Raw genomic sequence first — 27269 nt, 5'->3', positions numbered from 1 at the left:
TTCACCTCCATTTATATAGTTAAAATTTCAAGTTCTCTTCGATTCCCATTCCTAGTTTTCTCTTCAAAAACATTGCTCCAGCTGTTGGAAGTGCAACAAATCTTTCACCTAAACTAGCATCTTTTGATAAAAATCTATCCATTGCTTTATCTTGCAAAACTTTATCTGCTATATGTCTGGAATTTGTGTCTCTATGTTTTGCATAAAAAATATCGTGTTCCATAGCAGCTTGATCTAATTTATTTATACCAGGATCTCCTCTTTTTAGTCTTTTTTCGAGTTTTGTGCCAGGCCCCAGATACTGATAAGTTGGTACGTGTAATTCAAAAGGTAAATTGTTGATAAAATCATTCAAAAGTCCACTACCCTCAATCATAGATGAACTTATTGCCGGCAAAACTCGTTTTAAATATTTAATTCCATCAGGTTTTTCAATCATTTCATCAAGTTTGTTCGAAATAAAATCTTTAATCGCTTTCTTTTCGTTCAAAAAATTGTTGTTTCCAGCCTTCTCTTGAGCATAAATATAATTAATAATTCCATCGAGTTTTGTCAAATCGTCGATATATCTGTACTCAATCTTATTATCATTGTATTTTCTTACACCTGATCCTTCGATTCGTTTTTTCCCAAATTGGTTTAATCAAATTGAGATATTTTTTACCTTTACTTGACTTTGGTTTCTTAGTTGATGGATCATTATTTTTGTAAATTGAGTCAGATTCCCATAAAATTTCTGTATACTTTTTCAAATCTTCTTCAGAATATAAATTATCTTTTGGAACATCAGTGCCTGTTAATAATCTCCATAAACCTTGAGTTCCTTTATATGTTTTATCTTTAATAATGATATCATTATGTTCAAAATTCACAGGCAAATTTCCAATCATAAAACTTTTCTTTTTTTTATCCCAATACAAACCAAATTTATCATCTTTTACTCTAGGAAGGAATTTTTTACCAATTTTACCAATTATTATATCCGTCGTTCCAGGACTTATTGGTTCAACTATGGTAGAGTCTTCAATGATTCGAGGTCTAAATGGTGTTGAAGATGGTAATTTTGGCAATTCAAACTCTTCTACTTCAGATTCTGGAATCGAAATATCAGCAAATTGTCGTACAACTGGAACCAAATTCATTAAATTTTGATTATCGCTTAAAACATTTTCAATTTTGCCCTCAACATTTTTTTATTGCAGAAGTTACAGGTTGATTAATTTTTTGAATAAGTTCTTGTTCTTCTTCATCCATTCGAATCTGTTCTTTAAATTCTTTGATTAATTTCTTTTCGATTTGATCAAGTTTTTTCGCTTCTTCAGAAGTTACGTTCGCCATTTATTTAGGAAAATTTTGAAACGTGGAACGTAAAAACGTGAACGTGGAACGTAAAACGTGAACGTGGAACGTGAAACACGAACGTGAAACGTAAACACGAACGTAAAACATGAACGTGAAACGTAAACACGAACGTGAAACATGAACGTGAAACATGAACGTGAACGTGGAACGTGAACAGATTTACCGTTTTTCTGTTATTTTCATAATGTAAATAAAAATTAAAGATAATATAAAAATAATTGTAACAAATATTTTATCAAGTAGATTTGTCAGACCACTGAGCAGCATTTATATTGGAAAATTTATTCAAATATTTACCACTTTTAGGCTTCAAAGTTAGATTAATAGTTAAAAATCCGTAGTCTTCCTTCCAAATTTTATCACATAACTCAATAAAGTGGTTAAAACTCATATCAGATCCCACATAATTGTTATAAATCTTTCTCGAATAGTGATCATCTTGCTTAAAAATACACAACATATTCAGGTTATTTCTTATAACTTGTTTATCAACCTTTGAAAAGCATTGAGAAAGATAGATACAAGAGATATTTTTGTGACGAGACATTACGAAATATTCCTTAATAACGTCCTGATTTTCCAAAATACAATCATCAAAAACGATTAATGAATTCGGTTTACATTCGCTTAATGGAACTATGTCCTCGGAAGCATTATAAAAATATAATATTTTCTTACTTAAGTTCTTCTCAATATTCTCAAATCTTTCTTGCAATTTTTTATATGCGTCTTGTTCTAAAGATTTACTAAAAACATACAAATTGGAATAAGGAATCAACCTATTGTAGATAAAATTCAATAATAAAGTTGTTTTTCCACATCCACTTGAACCAACAATTAACAATCTGATTGGTTGATCTTTCTTATTTTCTTCAAACGTTTGAAGTTTTATCTGATCTTTTTGCTTTAAAAATTTCTCCATTTAAATAAAAGATTTTCATCTTGAAGCAACGCTTGCGAAAATGAAGCTGTTCAAGTTGACTTCAGAAAGCTCTCAATTATTTTTAAACTTGGAACATCCTATACACTTAGAGGAAGAATCAAATTATTTTATCGGTTTAAGCGGTTTTTATTCTGACAATTTTGTAATAAATATTAGTGAAAGTTCTCCTTATTGCATAGGATTTAGTGAGAAGAACATAACAAAATACTATGGTTTAAACAAAGGATATTATACTTTTGATCAAATTAAAAATTCCCTTAAAAATTATCTGAAAACATTCAAACAATCAGATAAATCTTTAAACTTTGACGAAAACAAGTTTGAAATGCAAAAAAATTATCTCTCTAATAAAATTCAAATAAAATCACCAGTAAGAATAATGTTTTCAGCAATTATTGTAGATTTGTTAGGGTTTGTTCAAGAAACTATTGAGCCAAATCAGGTATATTTAGGAAATAAAACGCCAAAATTTAGACCGTTCGATGTAATTGAAGTGCACTGCAATCTCGTTGAACCTAGTTTTGAAAATCATACCGAACATTTACACAAAGAATCGGAAATTTTGTACACTTTTTTCCCAAATGTTGCTTATGGATCAAAAATCAGTGAAAAACCAAATGAAATCGATTATATTCCAATTAGAAAAAATATTAAAAGAATTCAAAAAATCGTTCTGACTATTCAAGACTCTGAAGGAAATCTATTAAATAATGAGAGTAAAACAACAATATATTTAAGATTGCAAGTAACTAGTTAAATTTCTTTCTATCTAAATGGAGTCAGTTGTAGACCTACTCAACAATCAACTTACATTCAATAATAAAGACATTTGCACGATTGTTGACGAAAATAATGAAATTTGGTTTAAGGCTAAAGATGTTGCAGAAATTTTACAATATGAAAATACTAGACAAGCTATCATAAATAATATTGATAATGACGAGAAAATAGCCTTTAAATATATAAATTACAAGAGTCTATGCCATAGACCCTTTCAAAATCTTCATCCTGACACTATTTTCATTAATGAATCTGGATTTTATTCTTTAATACTAAGATCTAATAAATTAGAAGCAAAAACCTTTCAAAAGTGGGTTACAAAAGAGGTTTTACCCTCCATTAGAAAATTTGGTGAGTACAAACTTGAAAACAAGATTAAATATTTAGAGGACGAAGTTAAACACTTGCAAATTAAAGATGAAATGAAATCATTGAAAATAGAGAATCAAGAATTGCGAATGGAATTAATGAAGAGAGATATGGTATGTAAAGATTTTGATAAGAAAAAACACCATGTTTTTGTGTTAATTAAGAAGAATCACATGTGGGAATGGCCTTATTACGTTATCAGAGCTCAGAAACGAGAAATACCAAACCGATTAAAACATCTAAAAATAAATTATCCTGAATTAGAGATTTTGTTCATTGATGACGAACCAAATTCTATCAATCTGTATAACCAAATGAAAGAATCTTTGAATATTTTATACAACGGAAATCATTTTACTACAAATATGGCAGAATCTCGACTGATTTATAGAATATCTAAATTACACGATGAAAATGTTTCTAAATTTTACTAAAAACTCTCGATTTATTATATTTTGTTTGTAAATGTTTAGCATAACTAGGTAACCATCGTAGAATTTTTTTTTCATATTCACAAGGCATTTCGTTTTTATAACTTTCGCTGAAAATTTTTTAGCACAATCTTTGCAAAAAGCATCTTTTCTATCTTTACTATACTGCCAGTTATTAAATTCAGAAATATTTTTAATTTCTTTACAAAAGTAACACTTTTTCTCTTCTAAAGTTAATTTGTTCATTTTATCATATAATTCCTTACAATAACAGTCTTTTCTATTCTTTTCCTTATAAAATTCTTGACACTTTGTACATTTCTTTTGAGACTCCATTTATATAGAAAAAATTATTACACGATGAAAATGTTACTAAATTTTATTAAAAACTCTTGACTTATGATATTTTGTTTGTAAATGTTTAGCATAACTAGGTAACCATTGAAGAACTCTTCCACATTCGCAATGAGTCGGTTTATTTTGACTTTCTCGGAAAATTCTTATAGCACAATCCTTACAAAAGCTTGTTTTTTATCTTTACTATAATGCCAGTTGTGAAATTCTGAAATATTCTTAATTTCTTTACAATCGCAAAATTTTTTCTCTTCTAACGTTAATTTTTCTATTTTTTCGTATAATTCTCTCTCATATTTACTATGGCAATCCTTACACATAGACCCTAATCCTTCTTTTTTATTCTTATTTTTATAAAAAGCTTCAAAATCTTTAAATTCTTGACACTGTGTACATTTCTTTTGAGACTCCATTTATATAGAAAAAATTACAGCTTTGACTTTCTCAATTCATATTCATAGAAATTTTCGGTTATTTCTTCATTATTTAAATCTTTTATACTATAAGTTACAGGATCTGTGTTATTAATTTGATAAATCACAAAGATTTCTCTTGACCAATTGTTCTTATATTTGTTCGAAAATGTTTGTTTTTTACTAACAATTCTTACATGATCATTGACTTTAAATTTAGTTTTCGTGTGAATTTCAGGTGGAACATACTTGAAAACGGTCTCTAATAACTCCTTTTCTGCATCCTTATCTACGTCTTTCGGTTTCATTTTGATTGTGCTGTGAACTGTATCGTTATATTTCTTTACGATTTTTTGAAGAATATCGATCCATTTAAAGTTTTTATTAATCTCAAAAATTACTTTCATTCTCTCATTTTGAGTTCTGTTATATCTCTCTACAATACTTGATTTCTCTTCGTTTTCAGTATGATAAATCTTAATGTTGTATTTCCTCAAAACATCGTTAAATTCTTTATTTTTAAACTCTAAACCCTTATCTGTATGAAGTAGGTTAGGAGGTTTGTGATTGATCCTTATGGCATCTTTTACTATATCTTCGAAAGCTTTTGAAATATCCTTGCCGTTTTTTTCTTTTGATAGCTCTTGACCAAGCATATTTTGAGAAAGTATCAATAACATTTAACATATACTTGAATCCATCATTTTGATCCGAATAGTTAGACATTATTACTAAATCTGCTGCCCATAAATCGTCAATTCCTAAAGTTATAATTTTTCTCTTTTTAAACTTTTTTCGTACTGGTGCATGAATTTCTCTAGCTTCAATCTCGATTTCTTCCTTATTCTTAGATTCTTTCTTTACTTGTTTTTCATAAGGATTCTTTATAAATTTACTCTTATTTGTCTTACATTTTGAACATTTTGCTGCAATTCTATACAATCCGTTTTGAGTTTGAACGATTTTAGAATCTATATTTTTCGTTTTCTTTTTACACTTGTGACAGTGAATTAAATCATCTTCCATTTACATATCAAAGTTTCCAAGTTTATTTAATTCGTCTAATATATCTGTTTTATAGCCATACGGTACTGTATCGATCTTATTTTCTAGGACAATTCTCTTATCATCTTTAGCGTTCAGTGCCAGCTTGTTTATGGTAACAGTGTACAACTCATGTTTATAACTTTTGATGACTGTCATCTCCCTAAATTCTTCTTTATCTTCGAACAAACATCTCTTCAAGTTTTCGATATTTATTGTTTTATTTACAACGCTTCTCTTAATTCCTTTACACCTAACTGGGTTTTTATCTAGATATTTGTACGAGTACATCTTAGACCTTAAACCACAAAATTCTTCTAAAACTTCGCTATTTAACCCATCTTTGAATTTCCCTATTACCTTCTTATTTTTAGTAGTGAAACATTCATGATCTTTTGGATAATCACTTGTATCAAAGTCATCTATATTTTCTTTAATAATTTTAAAAGGATCTCGTTTCAATTCTAGAAAATAACTGTCTGTATCCATGTAACACAGATTCAAATCTGGATCAAACTTCTTTAATTTGTTGTAATAAAACTCGTACATTAGCAATTTTGAGAGGTCGAGAACTGAAAATCCTATGTAAATCGGTTTGTTAAATTTAACCTTTTGTTTGTACATGTGACTCGCTATACAGTTGTCGTCAAAGATGTTAAAGCATTTGAAATTTGTTTTCTTAGCTTGTTTCATTGAAAATTCTTCATTTCCAAGCTTAATATCACATCTGTTTCTCACATTTTCCATAGATTTTCCAAAAACTGAGTTGTCCATCAGCTTATAAAAGTCCTTTTCAAAGTCGCTTGTAGCTTTGGTTCTCATGTTTGTGTTAAAATCAATGTATTCTTTCATAAAAGGCTTCTGATCGAATGCAATAACTCTATTCACATGTTTCAAAATCATACCTTGTTCCAAATAGAACTTCAAATTTCTCGAATGAACAACGTATTCAGTTTTATCCAGTAGAGTTGTGCAAAGTTTGTTTTTAAAATGTTCTGGAGCAAGAGGTAAATCCTTGTGATGTTCGTGTAAATTTGTTGGATATCCAAGATCGACTTCGAGAATATAGCCATAATCTTCGTCGCCAGTGAGTTCCAAAATTGTTTCTTTCCATTCTGCAGTTGTGTAAGTTTTTGGATCCATCCACTTGATATCACTAAACGGCAGTTTTTGCATTAGGCCATACCCATAAAGGTTATTAGCATCGAGATAGAGTAAATAGTTTTCGGGCTTTGTCTTATCAAAATCTTTTAAATATTTGTTATTTGCTTTCACATATCGTTTAATACATTGAGAAATGCCTCCGCGAATACCTTTTTCGATCATTAAATACATATCGTAATCGTGTATCAGTTGAAGCTCGATTTTAGTTAATTTTAACATAGCATCCCATGCAAGACTGGGAGCTGTTAGATAGTGTGCCGGATCAAGTTTATAGCAATTTAAGCAAATCTTTCTGAAATTTTCAAAGATATCAGCGAGCAATAGAACATCTTGAATGTTATAGAGATCAGAGTAATTTCCTAGATTTTTCTCTTTTAATTTGTTCCAAACATTTAAGTAGTGTTGAAAATCTTTCTCAGATATGCTCTCATCATCTGTCAAAAGTGAATAGAAATCTTGAATTCTCAATTCTTCTGTGTAATCAAGTTTTTTCAATACTGTCGATAAATTCATAGGGAAATATTCCTTTTCCAGATAGAATTTTAAAAATCTCGTCGTCGTCATTTGGCTGTCTTTCTATTATCTCATTCAGTCCATCTTGTATAAAATGATTTGTATGTTTGAAGTCTTCTTTCTTTAGATTTTTCGCTAATTTTTCAATAGACGAGGCCATGAATCTAAATGTGTCCACGAAAGAGAATTTTATGAACTTTCTAGGTTTGTCACCATTAAACTCATACCCGTATCCAGAATTTACAGAATAATTTATATATTTTTCATCGGTGTTTGCGATCAAATCAACATTTCCATATTGCTTAGCCAATTCTTTTATGTACAAATGTGTGTCATAGTTACTCATATTGTGACAGAAAACTGGAATGTTTTGTGGAAATTTCTAATTTAGATTGCAACATGCATGAGCTGCGCCTCGAAACTTGCCGGTTAAATGACAATGATCTCTCACTTTATTATAAATCTTATCTTTCCAACTATCAGGAGTAAAACCATACTGAATTGACCCAACATCATAAGCAGACCATTCACAGATATGACAAACGTTTGAATTTTGATACGAAATTTCTTCTTCTTCTGTCAATTTCATAGGTTTCATGTTCTTAGAATTATATTTTTTCGCTATGTATTTCGATAATTTATTGAGTTCTTCAAACAATTTTGTCGGGACGTTTTTCAAATCTTCTTCATTTTTGGCACGATAACATATCGGTTTGTACATGCGATTGGTCACATTCGACACTAAATATAGAGTAAAACCATAAGGAATGTGCCTCTGAATCTTGGTTGTAGTCGATCTTTGTGGATTGTTCTTGCATGTCGGAATTTTTTCTAATATGCTCTCAAAGTCCATATAAATTACGTACGGATGGTTAAATTTCTTTTGATAATTAGTAAATTTAGTTGTTTGACCTGGAAATGGCATAATTGGCTTACAAACTTCATGATTTTTACAAATTTCTAAGTGATCTGTTAAATCTCCAGATTTGTAAAAATGGCTTAAACATCTTCTACACAAAAATTTTCTTTCTTTATGTTTAGACAACTGCGAAGAAACAAGCTTATTTAAATCGGTTATCAAAACATAATGAGATTTATCATCTTGTTTAACATACAATAAATCAATGTTTGTTTCAGCGTCATATTTTTCAGAAATTTGTAACGGAACAATGTTAATATTTTCATCAAAACTGTAGACATTGATAGACATTGTTGGATACTTATACTTGGAATTGTAGCTTCGTTTTTCAAATATTTGTATATCTTTCAGAGACATTGGATACTCAAAACCTGAAAATATTTCGTCATTCACAAATTTTTCGTATTGCTTTACACGTTCACAGTCTCTTTCTGGTTTTTCAATAGCACATCTTATTGAGTAAATAAAGCAAAAATCATCTCTATTTTTTATATTTATACAAGCTTTTTTATCTTTGATATTCTTTGGTAAATCGATGTATGATCCTGCATTCATCATTTCGTGTTTGTTAAGGCTCAAAACTAGTTGTTTACAACTTTTAAATGTCCATCCGGAACCTTTATTTGGATTATTCGTTTGTTCTCGATGTGTTAATTTATTAAATTGCTTAGTAATAAAGTCGTTTACGTCAAAGATTTCGTCTGCTTTGATAGTAAAATACATTAGACATGTTTGCGGTTCACCATTCACTAAAGTTCGTTCGTATTCACATTCCAAAGAGAGATAGCCCTTTCATATTTTTAACATTTTCTTGAAATTTCTCGATTAAACTTTTAATTTCTGACCGCATAATTGAAAGATATTTGTAAATTGACATGGAATTGTCGTTCAAGTTTGTTAAAATGTATTGCTTGAAAAGACCGTGTATTGAGGATAAAACTTCTACATCAATGATATTTTCGGATTTTACTTTAAGAGTTTTATCAATTTCTTCGATCATTTCAGACTTGGTTTTATCGTTAGTACCGATAGCTAACTTTTCAGCTATTGAATGAAGTTTTTCATCATTAAATAGGTCGAGATTTTTCTTTTCAACTTTGAAATTTCTCTTTAATTCACGTAATTTCTCAATATTAAACATGTTTTCGTGATCGGCAATTTTATTTTTTCTAGCCCATTGTCTTAAATAATTTAGTTCATTATCGTAAATTTGCTTGTTTTTTTCGTGACTTTTACAATTATAATGGCGATCATAGTTTTTTCTTAAAATTTCTTTTTTGCAGAACGGACATGATATTTTTTCGCGCTCCATTTAGATAGAAAAATTTATTTAACTAAATGGTGCTTGTAAACCAACGATTGCGCCTCTCACGGCGTGATATCACTACGGATATGACGCAGGCGAAGCGATTATCGTGATGGTCGGTCTGTAGTAGCACACCTCGACTGTCATTGAAGATTTTTCCTTTATTCGTAGCAGATTTGACAACATTTTACAAAGCACAGCTTAAGAAAGTAGAAGCAAACAGCTGTAGATTTGGTTAATTTTTCATTCCACAGAGTAGATAGTAATGTACCGATCGCTTTTGGAGACGAACGACTGTAGATTCGGTTAATTTTTCATTGAGATTTGCTGTGTTATTTCTCAGCTTCCTTTATGGTACATTGAACAGTATTTTACATTGCTTTTCGGTCGGCTCCGAAAGTGCGCCAGGAACCCCATATTATTATCTACTTGTAGGAACATATATATTTTATATGTATATATACAACACTTACTTATACTGAGTATATAATAAAATATAACATTAGTGTCTGACAGAATCAAAAATAAATTGGTAATATAAGATGGTATTTGTAATTCTCTCTGTTAGTTCCTATTTGCTAAGCAAGGAAACCCTATCACTCGAAGGTTTACAAAAATTTTCTTTGAACATTCTTCTCGCCTTTCAATGGTATTTCAATAAGGAGCTATTGTATATAAATGATGTTTTAGTGGAATTACCTTAATTCCTACACGGATTACACTGAGTTCAGTGATGCCACATTTGACTCTATGGGATTTGTCTCAAAATATTGATACTCTTTAAATTTTTTTACGAGTAACCATAAAGGCATCTAGAACAGTCCATAATAAATAAATTTTTAAACAAACTTAATGCAATCATATTACACGTGTCGTTGTAACGCATTTGCTGAATTGAAATTTTACATACATCTTAAGTGGATTCTGTTACAGGACACATGGTGTGACGTATTCTCAACTTGTTATTGGTAGTATATTACGTGTGCATAGATTTGGTATATATAAATATTATTAGGCATCCACCATAAAAATTACAGTATTTTATGTATTACATCACGCAGTGAACTATTATGTTTATTACGGAGACAATTGTTTCAGTATAAAACATAATAGCAAAAATGTATTCAGTATAACAACATTATATGCTTGCAAAATAATTTATATTGTTTTCACTTTGCAATATTACCAGTAAATATTCAACATATAAATATATTGAAAGTTAATATATCTGTATACTGGGTGAATCAGATAAGTTCTTCTAAATTTTGATTTCAACATTAAGAGCTATTACAAGGAAACGGAATGCTGTCATATACAGTGAATCTACTCAAAATAAACTAAAGATGCATGGATCGAATATATAAATCTTTAAACCTACACCAAAAACGTTGTTGGCACATTGCTTTCATTCTCTTTTTGACGGAAACATGAAAGTAAAGTGTGTGTTCAAAACTTTTTACAGATTCAAAATGGTGGACGTAAAAATAAAACAACCATGCATTTTAAAGAGCCCTGTGTTTTTAACTAATTAAAAAATAAATACATAACAACCAGATAATTATTGGTATTCTGTGCATGCAATTTGCAGTGATATTTTACTTAAAAACATTTTTGGAGCTTTCGCACCTTAAAAAAACTGAGGGTTAAAAATCTCTAAAAAAGTATGTGTTTAAGATAATTAAAAATTTCCTACATCTGGAACCGTTAAAAAAGAAACACTAAATGACTGAGTGGAAATTGGGTCACTGGTTTACATATGTTTGTACAACGGATTTAACTAAGTGTTTTGGTTGAGAAATAGTACTTAGTCAGTATCCCATCGGCTGATGTTATTAGTTCCCGAACTGACAGCTGTCCATTTATTCTCTCGGCGGGGCAGGAGCTCAGTCTCGATAGGCGGCTGTAATTGTAGAACCAACACTGTGCTGCAGTAATTAAGCTATGTTCGTTGTGTTTGTAACCTAGAGTAATTTTATGTTTCATAAAAGAAGTTTTATCTTCTTGTGTAAAACTGTATGACCTGTATAAGAACAAATAAAATTATCTTTCATGACCCTTAGTGGTAGGAATTTTTTTTCATTGGTAAAATGTACAAATATGAACACATAATACACAATGCTGTAGTCCAATGGAACTTCTGGAAGCGTAGAAAATTTCCGTTGTCAGGGGTTTGGGCCTTTTAGGAAACTGTGGCCTCTGAGATATCTCCGACAGTAAGAGCGGAATATAAAAATTCCTCAACATGCTTTTAGTATATAGACTATAGCCTATGGACAAAACCATTCTTGCAACAATCTTGGCTCTGGGCTTTACCGAAGCATAAACGGGTTTTTAGTTCAATCATCCTCTAAAGACTTTTAAATAATGTCCGCTTTGGCTTTTAGAAACTGAATTCCTAACTTACTGAAAACTCTTGCCTTATAAACTTATAGCTCTTTGAGACTACAATGTTATAGTAGCTTTTCACATATAAATAATGCCAGCCTTAAATACTGTCTTGATTACATCGCAGTTTGATGTCACATTTGAAATGCCCCGATTGCCAAATCCCGTCGGTAACAGGACTGATCACCCTGAGTTTGCATCCCAATTATTGAAGCTGGTCAACTATTCCGACAACAAGACATTTTTTGTGGCCCACATTCTCCTGAACCGGAGAAATTTAAACACAACCCCCTTGACATTGCGTTACCCAATTAAATACGGCGCATAATTGCCTTATCGTTAAATCTGACGGGAATCAGAGCAAACAACGAGAGAACAGACATATAGATACGACCGATACGGCGCTTACGATGGCTTATCAGCTCTCATCTGATTAAACAGACTCGAGGCTTGCTACCTGTCGACTGGTTAATAGCCGGCCAATGGCTAGAAGGAAGAGTTTGTCGTTACGGGGCAGATCATCGCCAACGAGCTTCAACTACGCGGTCGAGCCTTCTTCGTTTTGTGGATTTGACACACTTAACTAAGTGCGAAGAGGAGAGATTTATTTATTTACTTTAGCCGTGAGTCAGTTAAACCCATGGGTTTATACATGTATTTTTGTGCTGTTTATGTATTAAATTTTGATTACTCAATCATGGAAACACAATAAGAACATGCACGATATATATTAGTTGGTTAAATACGAATAAATGATCAATTGGGGAACCCTGACATCATTGTAAAGAACTTTATTTGAAATAATTTGGTCCACTTGCTCAAGTAAAATTACTACAAATTTAGAATGAAATTAATAACACGATAAGAGTAGATCGCTGCTGTCTGTTGAAAGAGAGATCTTCCCTATACCTGTTTACAGAAAGATATTTTATGGCATTAATATTGGTTAACCAGATTGTTAATTAATGGTTAACTTATCATATTATGTGTTATATGGGATTTTTATCCACATGGGTTTCATTTATCTAAACCCTAGATGGTAATGGCATTTAATATTCAGAACTAAGTCAGATCCTATATTTGATATCTCGTTTGTATTTTTTATAGAAGCCTAGAAAAAAAAATTATGGTTGCCTGTAAAGTCGGTTTTACGGGCGAAGATTTTACGTGACAACGTCTTTATCTCGGTAGAATATTTATTGGTAGAATATTCACGTACAAGATTCTAGCAAAGAACATATTAAATGTTGTGTTATTAATATGTTTTTAATTGGTTTCCTTCAAGAAGAAGCTATTTTATTTTAAAATATGCAAAATAGTCTATCTGCAAAGTAACAGAAGAAACTTATATTTCACATCTATTAACAGGTTAAAAAATATTTAATTTTTAATATTAAATTGGTATTTAATATTTTAATAACTTTTTACTACAACGTCTTCAGCCGTTATTTTCATTAAAATAATACTTAATGATTGTTTTCAATCTAAAATTAACAATGGTATTGTATGCAATTTTTTCATTTATTTTGAATTCTCTTTCGCGGTTTATTTTCGGATAAATAGGACACAGAAAGTTGAAGTGGACTTTACAAACGTTTGATGTTTGATATAAATATTTCAGATTTCAAAACAAATATAACAGGCTATTTAAAATGTCTTAAAAATACTTTTTATCAATAACATTTCAAAGTGCTTTTATTATTTTTATCGTATTAAGTTTTATATTGCTAAATACCGTTTAGAATTTTCTAAGCTATGAGTTAAAATAGTTTTAAACACAATTATAAGTTATTTTCAATTTTAATATGAATGCATATGACGTTATTGATAGGTTAATATCTAAAACCATGTAACAAAAAGTAAACTGTAACTCACGGACGAATAGGATAAAAATTATATTGCTGTGTTTAAAATCCAAATAAAATATAACATACTAAAAAACTAAATTTTAGTTGGAATTGCAAAAATCCGTTGATAACTTTGACAGTCTAAATTTTAATTGTAATAAATACAAAGTAATTGTTACATTTGTTGCTAAGCGATAACCTTCAGAACGGCTGGACTAGCCTTTCTCCTTATTATTTTACAATTGACTCAAAATTACAACAATCATGAAAATACTAAATTTTACCCGTTGCTTAGCAAGCAAATTTAAAATCAAAATCTGTAGTCTAATAAGTGAAATCACATGATGTAATATAATGGGCCCTTGTGATAGTCTTCAAACGTGCTGGCTTTTGCGCTGTTATTGCTGTTTTTCAGTCATTATGAAGTGTTATCAGTGTAATAGTGTGATTGACAAATACGAGAAAAAACTTAAGTGTACTGAATGTTCACTTGTTTTTCATCTAAGCTGTTTACAAAGTGGTAAGGAATTTCTAATAACTGACGAAGACTATGAGTATATATTGAATACCAATTCTGGATGGAAATGTGTTTCGTGCAATTTAAAAAAACAGTTGAAAGATGACGATACTCCTATTAGATCTGTAGGTGTTAAATCTGTAAGTACTAAGATTCCAAGCAAAAGTGTTAAAGGCGGTTCAGAAACTGATTCGGACACAAGCTCTACAGGGACTAATAAGAAATTAAGTTGCCAGACTTGTAACAAAGGATTTTCACACAATGCGTATAAATGTGTGTGTGTTAAATGTAATTTATCGTTTCATTTGAAATGCGTAACTGAATTTAAATCAAGGGAAGAATATGGTAAAGTTAAAGCAACCTGGCAATGTCAGCCGTGTGCTCAGGATATCCCAGGAATGCAGGATCCGATATCTGATAAGCTATTTTCAGCTGCGGGGCAGGCCTTATCTGGTGATATCGTATCACTGTCTTTAATAATGAATGAGATAGTTTCATTCAGAAACGAGGTCAAAAAGACAAACGCTGATTTTAAGGATTCCATGGAAAAATATGCGGATTGGATTGTTGAAAATGGTCGAAAAATTGATGATGCGGTTAAATCAATTACTGAATTATCTAAGGACATTGACTTCATAAGACAGGAAAATGTAAATCTCAAGAAAATTGTATCGGATTTGACTTTTAAAATGGACATTCTTGAACAGGCTTCAAGGGAAAATACCGTTGAAATTCAGGGTATACCATTTGTGGAGAAAGAAAATGTGATGGAAATGGTTGAAAAGGTCTCTATGGCTATCAGTTTCCCCTTTGAACAAAATATGGTTGACAAATGTTATCGAATAAGAACGAGATTTGGAGCATCTGAAAACCCAGGGAGTATAGTAGTTCGCTTTGTGCGAAATATTGATATGCAAATGTTTATACAAAAAAGAAGAGATAAGAGGAACTTGAACACCAGGGACATTGGCTTTCTACTGGGAAATTCTTCTGTGATTTATATCAACCACAGTCTGACGCCGGCTAAGAGGAGGTTGCTGCGAGCTGCGCGGCTGTGTCGCAGTGAGAAACAGTACACTTTCGTATGGGTCAGCGGAGGACGCATCTTCCTACGTAAAAATCAAGGAGATCCGGCAATTGAGGTGAAGCGAGAAGAGGACCTTGAAAAGTTGAAATGATGGTGTTTGTCTTACAGTTCAGTTTTGTGTTTTGTTTATCTTCGGTATGATAAGTTTATCAGTTGTTTCTTAGTTTTAATTTCATGTTGTAAGTATGGTGTTTTTTTGACAATATTATGTGCTAAAATATTGATGTCTTTCTTCCATATAATAATATATGGCGAGTGATTGTGGATTATTACTGCATAATAGGGAAAAGATTAATAGTTTAAAAATCTAAATTTAGTAATAAGAATAAAGGTTTTTTGAAAGTAGCTCATGTCAACGTAGAAAACCTAAGAGCGCACAAAGAGTCCTTTTTTAGTTTATTTGAGGATAATATTTTTGATATAGTTGTGGTTACGGAAACATTCCTGAAACCCATTTTGGCTTCTAGTCCTTTTAGTATTGATGGTTTTAACTTCATAAGACATGACAGAGAGGGTAAGGAGGGTGGAGGAATTGGAATATATATTAAGAAATGTTTTAATTACAAAGTATTAGTTTCATCACAATCCTTGTACTGTAAGAAACCTGAATTTATTATTTTAGAAGTAGCTTTGGGATGGAAGTTATTGTTGTGTGCCTTTTACAGACCACCGAAAGCAGGTTATATATCGGACTGTTTCGACATAATTGGGGACTTATTGCCTACTTATTCAGATGTATTACTTATAGGAGATTTTAATATAGACTTAAGTACAGACAGATTTTTTCCAGATAAAACGCAATTTATTAATTTAGTTGAGAATTTTAATTTTACTATTCTACCATTACAACCAACATACCATTTACCTACATCTGATACCTTATTGGACTTATTGATTTGTAATGACGTGAACAAAGTAAATGTGTACGGACAAATATCTATAGCTGGTATATCTTATCATGATTTAATATACATAGAGCTATGTCTTAGAGTTAAAAATAGTACTAATAGGGTCATGAAAGTTATTAGAGATTTCAAAAATGCAGATGTAAATAGATTAAGGCAAGAATGTCAATCTTTATAGTGGGATGATGTTTACTCAGTAGACAATATAAATACAAAGGTAGATATATTTGTTAATAAATTAAATAATTTATTTAATAAATATGTACCTGAAAGAAATATCTCAACAAAAAGGACTCCCTGCCCTTGGATAAATACACAAATAAAATCAATGATGAAAGACAGGGATAAGTTGTACAGTCAATATATAAGGACGAAAGATATTTTTCATGAGTGACTCCGAGCCGCAACCTAATTTAAGACGTTGTCACGTCAATAAAAAGTGTATAAATATTTCTTTGTCAGATAGTTACCTACTTATCTCAGAGCTAACTAATGAATAGGGCATACCCACTGAAGAATAAAACTGCTATAATTAGTGAGAGCACTCTTTAATTAATTTTTTCAGGTACTGTGTCATGTTATTTTTACTCTCTCTCTCTCTCTCTCTCTCTCTCTCTCCTCTCTCTCTCTCTCTCTCTCTCTCTCTCTCTCTCTCTCTCTCCTCTCTCTCTCTCTCCTCTCTCTCTCTCTCTCTCTCTCTCTCTCTCTCTGTCGGACGCTCTGTGCCTTGTTCTATACTGTATTGGCTTTTGCGCTGTTATTGCTGGCTTTTGCGCTGTTATTGCTGTTTTTCAGTCATTATGAAGTGTTATCAGTGTAATAGTGTGATTGACAAATACGAGAAAAAACTTAAGTGTACTGAATGTTCACTTGTTTTTCATCTAAGCTGTTTACAAAGTGGTAAGGAATTTCTAATAACTGACGAAGACTATGAGTATATATTGAATACCAATTCTGGATGGAAATGTGTTTCGTTGCAATTTAAAAAAACAGTTGAAAGATGACGATACTCCTATTAGATCTGTAGGTGTTAAATCTGTAAGTACTAAGATTCCAAGCAAAAGTGTTAAAGGCGGTTCAGAAACTGATTCGGACACAAGCTCTACAGGGACTAATAAGAAATTAAGTTGCCAGACTTGTAACAAAGGATTTTCACACAATGCGTATAAATGTGTGTGTGTTAAATGTAATTTATCGTTTCATTTGAAATGCGTAACTGAATTTAAATCAAGGGAAGAATATGGTAAAGTTAAAGCAACCTGGCAATGTCAGCCGTGTGCTCAGGATATCCCAGGAATGCAGGATCCGATATCTGATAAGCTATTTTCAGCTGCGGGGCAGGCCTTATCTGGTGATATCGTATCACTGTCTTTAATAATGAATGAGATAGTTTCATTCAGAAACGAGGTCAAAAAGACAAACGCTGATTTTAAGGATTCCATGGAAAAATATGCGGATTGGATTGTTGAAAATGGTCGAAAAATTGATGATGCGGTTAAATCAATTACTGAATTATCTAAGGACATTGACTTCATAAGACAGGAAAATGTAAATCTCAAGAAAATTGTATCGGATTTGACTTTTAAAATGGACATTCTTGAACAGGCTTCAAGGGAAAATACCGTTGAAATTCAGGGTATACCATTTGTGGAGAAAGAAAATGTGATGGAAATGGTTGAAAAGGTGTCTATGGCTATCAGTTTCCCCTTTGATCAAAATATGGTTGACAAATGTTATCGAATAAGAACGAGATTTGGAGCATCTGAAAACCCAGGGAGTATAGTAGTTCGCTTTGTGCGAAATATTGATATGCAAATGTTTATACAAAAAAGAAGAGATAAGAGGAACTTGAACACCAGGGACATTGGCTTTCTACTGGGAAATTCTTCTGTGATTTATATCAACCACAGTCTGACGCCGGCTAAGAGGAGGTTGCTGCGAGCTGCGCGGCTGTGTCGCAGTGAGAAACAGTACACTTTCGTATGGGTCAGCGGAGGACGCATCTTCCTACGTAAAAATCAAGGAGATCCGGCAATTGAGGTGAAGCGAGAAGAGGACCTTGAAAAGTTGAAATGATGGTGTTTGTCTTACAGTTCAGTTTTGTGTTTTGTTTATCTTCGGTATGATAAGTTTATCAGTTGTTTCTTAGTTTTAATTTCATGTTGTAAGTATGGTGTTTTTTTGACAATATTATGTGCTAAAATATTGATGTCTTTCTTCCATATAATAATATATGGCGAGTGATTGTGGATTATTACTGCATAATAGGGAAAAGATTAATAGTTTAAAAATCTAAATTTAGTAATAAGAATAAAGGTTTTTTGAAAGTAGCTCATGTCAACGTAGAAAACCTAAGAGCGCACAAAGAGTCCTTTTTTAGTTTATTTGAGGATAATATTTTTGATATAGTTGTGGTTACGGAAACATTCCTGAAACCCATTTTGGCTTCTAGTCCTTTTAGTATTGATGGTTTTAACTTCATAAGACATGACAGAGAGGGTAAGGAGGGTGGAGGAATTGGAATATATATTAAGAAATGTTTTAATTACAAAGTATTAGTTTCATCACAATCCTTGTACTGTAAGAAACCTGAATTTATTATTTTAGAAGTAGCTTTGGGATGGAAGTTATTGTTGTGTGCCTTTTACAGACCACCGAAAGCAGGTTATATATCGGACTGTTTCGACATAATTGGGGACTTATTGCCTACTTATTCAGATGTATTACTTATAGGAGATTTTAATATAGACTTAAGTACAGACAGATTTTTTCCAGATAAAACGCAATTTATTAATTTAGTTGAGAATTTTAATTTTACTATTCTACCATTACAACCAACATACCATTTACCTACATCTGATACCTTATTGGACTTATTGATTTGTAATGACGTGAACAAAGTAAATGTGTACGGACAAATATCTATAGCTGGTATATCTTATCATGATTTAATATACATAGAGCTATGTCTTAGAGTTAAAAATAGTACTAATAGGGTCATGAAAGTTATTAGAGATTTCAAAAATGCAGATGTAAATAGATTAAGGCAAGAATGTCAATCTTTATAGTGGGATGATGTTTACTCAGTAGACAATATAAATACAAAGGTAGATATATTTGTTAATAAATTAAATAATTTATTTAATAAATATGTACCTGAAAGAAATATCTCAACAAAAAGGACTCCCTGCCCTTGGATAAATACACAAATAAAATCAATGATGAAAGACAGGGATAAGTTGTACAGTCAATATATAAGGACGAAAGATATTTTTCATGAGTGACTCCGAGCCGCAACCTAATTTAAGACGTTGTCATGTCAATAAAAAGTGTATAAATATTTCTTTGTCAGATAGTTACCTACTTATCTCAGAGCTAACTAATGAATAGGGCATACCCACTGAAGAATAAAACTGCTATAATTAGTGAGAGCACTCTTTAATTAATTTTTTCAGGTACTGTGTCATGTTATTTTTACTCTCTCTCTCTCTCTCTCTCTCTCTCTCTCTCTCTCTCTCTCTCCTCTCTCTCTCTCTCTCTCTCTCTCTCTCCTCTCTCTCTCTCTCTCTCTCCTCTCTCTCTCTCTCTCTCTGTCGGACGCTCTGTGCCTTGTTCTATACTGTATTGGCTTTTGCGCTGTTATTGCTGGCTTTTGCGCTGTTATTGCTGTTTTTCAGTCATTATGAAGTGTTATCAGTGTAATAGTGTGATTGACAAATACGAGAAAAAACTTAAGTGTACTGAATGTTCACTTGTTTTTCATCTAAGCTGTTTACAAAGTGGTAAGGAATTTCTAATAACTGACGAAGACTATGAGTATATATTGAATACCAATTCTGGATGGAAATGTGTTTCGTGCAATTTAAAAAAACAGTTGAAAGATGACGATACTCCTATTAGATCTGTAGGTGTTAAATCTGTAAGTACTAAGATTCCAAGCAAAAGTGTTAAAGGCGGTTCAGAAACTGATTCGGACACAAGCTCTACAGGGACTAATAAGAAATTAAGTTGCCAGACTTGTAACAAAGGATTTTCACACAATGCGTATAAATGTGTGTGTGTTAAATGTAATTTATCGTTTCATTTGAAATGCGTAACTGAATTTAAATCAAGGGAAGAATATGGTAAAGTTAAAGCAACCTGGCAATGTCAGCCGTGTGCTCAGGATATCCCAGGAATGCAGGATCCGATATCTGATAAGCTATTTTCAGCTGCGGGGCAGGCCTTATCTGGTGATATCGTATCACTGTCTTTAATAATGAATGAGATAGTTTCATTCAGAAACGAGGTCAAAAAGACAAACGCTGATTTTAAGGATTCCATGGAAAAATATGCGGATTGGATTGTTGAAAATGGTCGAAAAATTGATGATGCGGTTAAATCAATTACTGAATTATCTAAGGACATTGACTTCATAAGACAGGAAAATGTAAATCTCAAGAAAATTGTATCGGATTTGACTTTTAAAATGGACATTCTTGAACAGGCTTCAAGGGAAAATACCGTTGAAATTCAGGGTATACCATTTGTGGAGAAAGAAAATGTGATGGAAATGGTTGAAAAGGTGTCTATGGCTATCAGTTTCCCCTTTGATCAAAATATGGTTGACAAATGTTATCGAATAAGAACGAGATTTGGAGCATCTGAAAACCCAGGGAGTATAGTAGTTCGCTTTGTGCGAAATATTGATATGCAAATGTTTATACAAAAAAGAAGAGATAAGAGGAACTTGAACACCAGGGACATAGGCTTTCTACTGGGAAATTCTTCTGTGATTTATATCAACCACAGTCTGACGCCGGCTAAGAGGAGGTTGCTGCGAGCTGCGCGGCTGTGTCGCAGTGAGAAACAGTACACTTTCGTATGGGTCAGCGGAGGACGCATCTTCCTACGTAAAAATCAAGGAGATCCGGCAATTGAGGTGAAGCGAGAAGAGGACCTTGAAAAGTTGAAATGATGGTGTTTGTCTTACAGTTCAGTTTTGTGTTTTGTTTATCTTCGGTATGATAAGTTTATCAGTTGTTTCTTAGTTTTAATTTCATGTTGTAAGTATGGTGTTTTTTTGACAATATTATGTGCTAAAATATTGATGTCTTTCTTCCATATAATAATATATGGCGAGTGATTGTGGATTATTACTGCATAATAGGGAAAAGATTAATAGTTTAAAAATCTAAATTTAGTAATAAGAATAAAGGTTTTTTGAAAGTAGCTCATGTCAACGTAGAAAACCTAAGAGCGCACAAAGAGTCCTTTTTTAGTTTATTTGAGGATAATATTTTTGATATAGTTGTGGTTACGGAAACATTCCTGAAACCCATTTTGGCTTCTAGTCCTTTTAGTATTGATGGTTTTAACTTCATAAGACATGACAGAGAGGGTAAGGAGGGTGGAGGAATTGGAATATATATTAAGAAATGTTTTAATTACAAAGTATTAGTTTCATCACAATCCTTGTACTGTAAGAAACCTGAATTTATTATTTTAGAAGTAGCTTTGGGATGGAAGTTATTGTTGTGTGCCTTTTACAGACCACCGAAAGCAGGTTATATATCGGACTGTTTCGACATAATTGGGGACTTATTGCCTACTTATTCAGATGTATTACTTATAGGAGATTTTAATATAGACTTAAGTACAGACAGATTTTTTCCAGATAAAACGCAATTTATTAATTTAGTTGAGAATTTTAATTTTACTATTCTACCATTACAACCAACATACCATTTACCTACATCTGATACCTTATTGGACTTATTGATTTGTAATGACGTGAACAAAGTAAATGTGTACGGACAAATATCTATAGCTGGTATATCTTATCATGATTTAATATACATAGAGCTATGTCTTAGAGTTAAAAATAGTACTAATAGGGTCATGAAAGTTATTAGAGATTTCAAAAATGCAGATGTAAATAGATTAAGGCAAGAATGTCAATCTTTATAGTGGGATGATGTTTACTCAGTAGACAATATAAATACAAAGGTAGATATATTTGTTAATAAATTAAATAATTTATTTAATAAATATGTACCTGAAAGAAATATCTCAACAAAAAGGACTCCCTGCCCTTGGATAAATACACAAATAAAATCAATGATGAAAGACAGGGATAAGTTGTACAGTCAATATATAAGGACGAAAGATATTTTTCATGAGTGACTCCGAGCCGCAACCTAATTTAAGACGTTTTCACGTCAATAAAAAGTGTATAAATATTTCTTTGTCAGATAGTTACCTACTTATCTCAGAGCTAACTAATGAATAGGGCATACCCACTGAAGAATAAAACTGCTATAATTAGTGAGAGCACTCTTTAATTAATTTTTTCAGGTACTGTGTCATGTTATTTTTACTCTCTCTCTCTCTCTCTCTCTCTCTCTCTCTTCTCTCTCTCTCTCTCTCTCCTCTCTCTCTCTCTCTCTCTCTCTCTTCTCTCTCTCTCTCTCTCTCTCTCTCTGTCGGACGCTCTGTGCCTTGTTCTATACTGTATTGGCTTTTGCGCTGTTATTGCTGGCTTTTGCTCTGTTATTGCTGTTTTTCAGTCATTATGAAGTGTTATCAGTGTAATAGTGTGATTGACAAATACGAGAAAAAACTTAAGTGTACTGAATGTTCACTTGTTTTTCATCTAAGCTGTTTACAAAGTGGTAAGGAATTTCTAATAACTGACGAAGACTATGAGTATATATTGAATACCAATTCTGGATGGAAATGTGTTTCGTGCAATTTAAAAAAAACAGTTGAAAGATGACGATACTCCTATTAGATCTGTAGGTGTTAAATCTGTAAGTACTAAGATTCCAAGCAAAAGTGTTAAAGGCGGTTCAGAAACTGATTCGGACACAAGCTCTACAGGGACTAATAAGAAATTAAGTTGCCAGACTTGTAACAAAGGATTTTCACACAATGCGTATAAATGTGTGTGTGTTAAATGTAATTTATCGTTTCATTTGAAATGCGTAACTGAATTTAAATCAAGGGAAGAATATGGTAAAGTTAAAGCAACCTGGCAATGTCAGCCGTGTGCTCAGGATATCCCAGGAATGCAGGATCCGATATCTGATAAGCTATTTTCAGCTGCGGGGCAGGCCTTATCTGGTGATATCGTATCACTGTCTTTAATAATGAATGAGATAGTTTCATTCAGAAACGAGGTCAAAAAGACAAACGCTGATTTTAAGGATTCCATGGAAAAATATGCGGATTGGATTGTTGAAAATGGTCGAAAAATTGATGATGCGGTTAAATCAATTACTGAATTATCTAAGGACATTGACTTCATAAGACAGGAAAATGTAAATCTCAAGAAAATTGTATCGGATTTGACTTTTAAAATGGACATTCTTGAACAGGCTTCAAGGGAAAATACCGTTGAAATTCAGGGTATACCATTTGTGGAGAAAGAAAATGTGATGGAAATGGTTGAAAAGGTGTCTATGGCTATCAGTTTCCCCTTTGATCAAAATATGGTTGACAAATGTTATCGAATAAGAACGAGATTTGGAGCATCTGAAAACCCAGGGAGTATAGTAGTTCGCTTTGTGCGAAATATTGATATGCAAATGTTTATACAAAAAAGAAGAGATAAGAGGAAATTGAACACCAGGGACATTGGCTTTCTACTGGGAAATTCTTCTGTGATTTATATCAACCACAGTCTGACGCCGGCTAAGAGGAGGTTGCTGCGAGCTGCGCGGCTGTGTCGCAGTGAGAAACAGTACACTTTCGTATGGGTCAGCGGAGGACGCATCTTCCTACGTAAAAATCAAGGAGATCCGGCAATTGAGGTGAAGCGAGAAGAGGACCTTGAAAAGTTGAAATGATGGTGTTTGTCTTACAGTTCAGTTTTGTGTTTTGTTTATCTTCGGTATGATAAGTTTATCAGTTGTTTCTTAGTTTTAATTTCATGTTGTAAGTATGGTGTTTTTTTGACAATATTATGTGCTAAAATATTGATGTCTTTCTTCCATATAATAATATATGGCGAGTGATTGTGGATTATTACTGCATAATAGGGAAAAGATTAATAGTTTAAAAATCTAAATTTAGTAATAAGAATAAAGGTTTTTTGAAAGTAGCTCATGTCAACGTAGAAAACCTAAGAGCGCACAAAGAGTCCTTTTTTAGTTTATTTGAGGATAATATTTTTGATATAGTTGTGGTTACGGAAACATTCCTGAAACCCATTTTGGCTTCTAGTCCTTTTAGTATTGATGGTTTTAACTTCATAAGACATGACAGAGAGGGTAAGGAGGGTGGAGGAATTGGAATATATATTAAGAAATGTTTTAATTACAAAGTATTAGTTTCATCACAATCCTTGTACTGTAAGAAACCTGAATTTATTATTTTAGAAGTAGCTTTGGGATGGAAGTTATTGTTGTGTGCCTTTTACAGACCACCGAAAGCAGGTTATATATCGGACTGTTTCGACATAATTGGGGACTTATTGCCTACTTATTCAGATGTATTACTTATAGGAGATTTTAATATAGACTTAAGTACAGACAGATTTTTTCCAGATAAAACGCAATTTATTAATTTAGTTGAGAATTTTAATTTTACTATTCTACAATTACAACCAACATACCATTTACCTACATCTGATACCTTATTGGACTTATTGATTTGTAATGACGTGAACAAAGTAAATGTGTACGGACAAATATCTATAGCTGGTATATCTTATCATGATTTAATATACATAGAGCTATGTCTTAGAGTTAAAAATAGTACTAATAGGGCCATGAAAGTTATTAGAGATTTCAAAAATGCAGATGTAAATAGATTAAGGCAAGAATGTCAATCTTTATCGTGGGATGATGTTTACTCAGTAGACAATATAAATACAAAGGTAGATATATTTGTTAATAAATTAAATAATTTATTTAATAAATATGTACCTGAAAGAAATATCTCAACAAAAAGGACTCCCTGCCCTTGGACAAATACACAAATAAAATCAACGATGAAAGACAGGGATAAGTTGTACAGTCAATATATAAGGACGAAAGATCCTATAACTTGGGAAAATTACAGAGACTTAAGAAATCAAGTAAAACGTATATTAAGAGACTCGAAAAACCGTCATTTTGACTCTTTATTGAAACCAGATAAGCATTGCAAAGATATTTGGAATGTAATTAACAGTCAAGGAGTTGGTAAAAATGCTAATGTTATGTCAGATGTAGTTGTACAACTAAATGAGTTGAATAGTTATTTCTGTGGTGTTAGCCATAGTATAAATGAAGAGTTGATTGATTATTATAAAAGTCAAAGAGGTGTCTTTAGTGGTATTGATGATATGTTTATTTTTTCTGTAGTACGTAGAGAAGAAATTCCTAAAATGATGTTAGATATATCGTCTAATGCTGTTGGTAATGATGAAATACATATTAGATGTTTAAAATTGGTTTGTGAAGAAATCAGTGATCTGTTGTGTCATATTTTTAACTATTCTTTATATAATTCTGTTTATCCATGTCAGTGGAAAAGAGCTCTTATTATACCATTAGCAAAGATAAAAACACCTTCAGAATGTAAAGACTATAGGCCTATAAACATATTAAGTGTATTAGGTAAGATATTAGATAAAATAGTTTATAACCAAATTTGTAATTATGTTACTAGGAATAGTATTTTAGATAAATATCAGTCTGGTTATCGATCCTTTTACAGTACACAAACCGCACTGGTTGAAATAACAGACGATATCAGACATGCTATTGATAACAGAGAGATAACATTATTCTCTTCTTGATTTTAGTCGTGCCTTTGACTCAGTGAATCATAATTTATTATTGTCTGTTCTAGAATCTTACAATTTTGGTTCCGCTGTGGTTGATTGGTTTCGAGATTACTTGACCAATAGACTTCAGCGAATCAAAACAAATAATGGAAATTTTTCAGAATGGAAGAATAACTCTGTAGGTGTTCCACAGGGATCCACACTTTCTGCTTTGCTTTTTTCTTTATACATTAATAAGATTGGTAGTTCTGTTATATTTTGTAAATATATGATGTATGCAGATGATATTCAGTTATATTTAAACAGTAGGCCTAATATTCAATGTGTAAACGATGCTGTTAACTGTATGAATGCGGATTTGGGTACATTACATACATGGTGTAAAGATCATGGATTACAGCTTAATATAACAAAGTGTAAGCCGGTATTGTTTGGATCCTCAAGGTTGCTACCTCACATTGATGTTAACAGTTTGACACCTTTGATGATAAACAATGTACATTTAAATTTAGAGAGCTCAATTGTCAATTTAGGTTTAAGAATGTCTAATGATTTATCATGGCGTATACAAGTAAATTATATTGTTCGGAGGGTATTCCAGTGTTTGTATAAATTTAGAAAATTGAGCTTTAATCCTCCAATTTATATTAAGAAGCTTCTAGTAACAACACTAGTATTACCTATTTTTGATTATGCAAATATAGCTTATTGTGACATAAATAATGAGTTAACTGATAAGTTACAGAAAGCGCAAAATGCATGCATAAGATATATCTATAATTTAAGGTGGGATCAACATGTAACACCATATTATAAAGACCTTGGTTTATTGAAAATTAAGGAGCGGATGGAATTGAATATAATGAAATTGGCAGTTAAAGTACTTAAAAATGAACAACCAGTGTATTTGTTTGAAAGATACAAAAGAATGACTGATTTACATGTTAGAAATTCTCGTTTTTCAGGAATAACTTTACAAATTCCGATTCATAGAACTGTTATCTACAGTAAGTCCTTCTTAGTGACATCTATTAGATTATTGAATGTACTAGAAAGAGAACTGCGGGAAAGTGATAGGGAAAGCAATGCAGCTTTGTTAAGAAAATAAAAATGAAATTTTTAGAAAGATATGAATTATAAGTTCATAGTACATCAATACTGTGTAAATTATTCTTT

General features: G+C 31.9%; 4 protein-coding genes across 4 annotated transcripts; all 4 read left to right on the top strand.

Moving 5' to 3' along the window:
• The first annotated feature begins 14826 nt into the window (after positions 1–14826).
• LOC124366785 lies at positions 14827–15525 on the top strand. The gene has a single exon (XM_046823386.1). The coding sequence runs from the start codon at positions 14827–14829 to the stop codon at positions 15523–15525; it is 699 nt and encodes a 232-aa protein (XP_046679342.1).
• A 2191-nt stretch (positions 15526–17716) lies between these two features.
• Positions 17717–18415, top strand: LOC124366784. The gene has a single exon (XM_046823385.1). The coding sequence runs from the start codon at positions 17717–17719 to the stop codon at positions 18413–18415; it is 699 nt and encodes a 232-aa protein (XP_046679341.1).
• A 2182-nt stretch (positions 18416–20597) lies between these two features.
• On the top strand, positions 20598–21296 carry LOC124366783. The gene has a single exon (XM_046823384.1). It carries the CDS (start codon positions 20598–20600, stop codon positions 21294–21296), a length of 699 nt encoding a protein of 232 aa, XP_046679340.1.
• Positions 21297–23469: 2173 nt separating this feature from the next.
• Positions 23470–24168, top strand: LOC124366782. The gene has a single exon (XM_046823382.1). The coding sequence runs from the start codon at positions 23470–23472 to the stop codon at positions 24166–24168; it is 699 nt and encodes a 232-aa protein (XP_046679338.1).
• The last annotated feature ends 3101 nt before the right edge of the window (positions 24169–27269 follow it).

This window comes from Homalodisca vitripennis, chromosome 7 (genome assembly GCF_021130785.1).
Source record: "Homalodisca vitripennis isolate AUS2020 chromosome 7, UT_GWSS_2.1, whole genome shotgun sequence".
Taxonomy (NCBI): Eukaryota; Metazoa; Arthropoda; class Insecta; order Hemiptera; family Cicadellidae; genus Homalodisca; species Homalodisca vitripennis.
The sequence above is the reverse complement of the archived record's forward strand: the minus strand, read 5'-3'. Positions and strand labels throughout refer to the sequence as shown.

Excerpts from the sequence above, each read along its gene's own strand:
- LOC124366783 (XM_046823384.1), top strand. The coding sequence starts at position 20,598 with ATGAATGAGATAGTTTCATTCAGAAACGAGGTCAAAAAGACAAACGCT.
- LOC124366785 (XM_046823386.1), top strand. The coding sequence starts at position 14,827 with ATGAATGAGATAGTTTCATTCAGAAACGAGGTCAAAAAGACAAACGCT.
- LOC124366784 (XM_046823385.1), top strand. The coding sequence starts at position 17,717 with ATGAATGAGATAGTTTCATTCAGAAACGAGGTCAAAAAGACAAACGCT.
- LOC124366782 (XM_046823382.1), top strand. The coding sequence starts at position 23,470 with ATGAATGAGATAGTTTCATTCAGAAACGAGGTCAAAAAGACAAACGCT.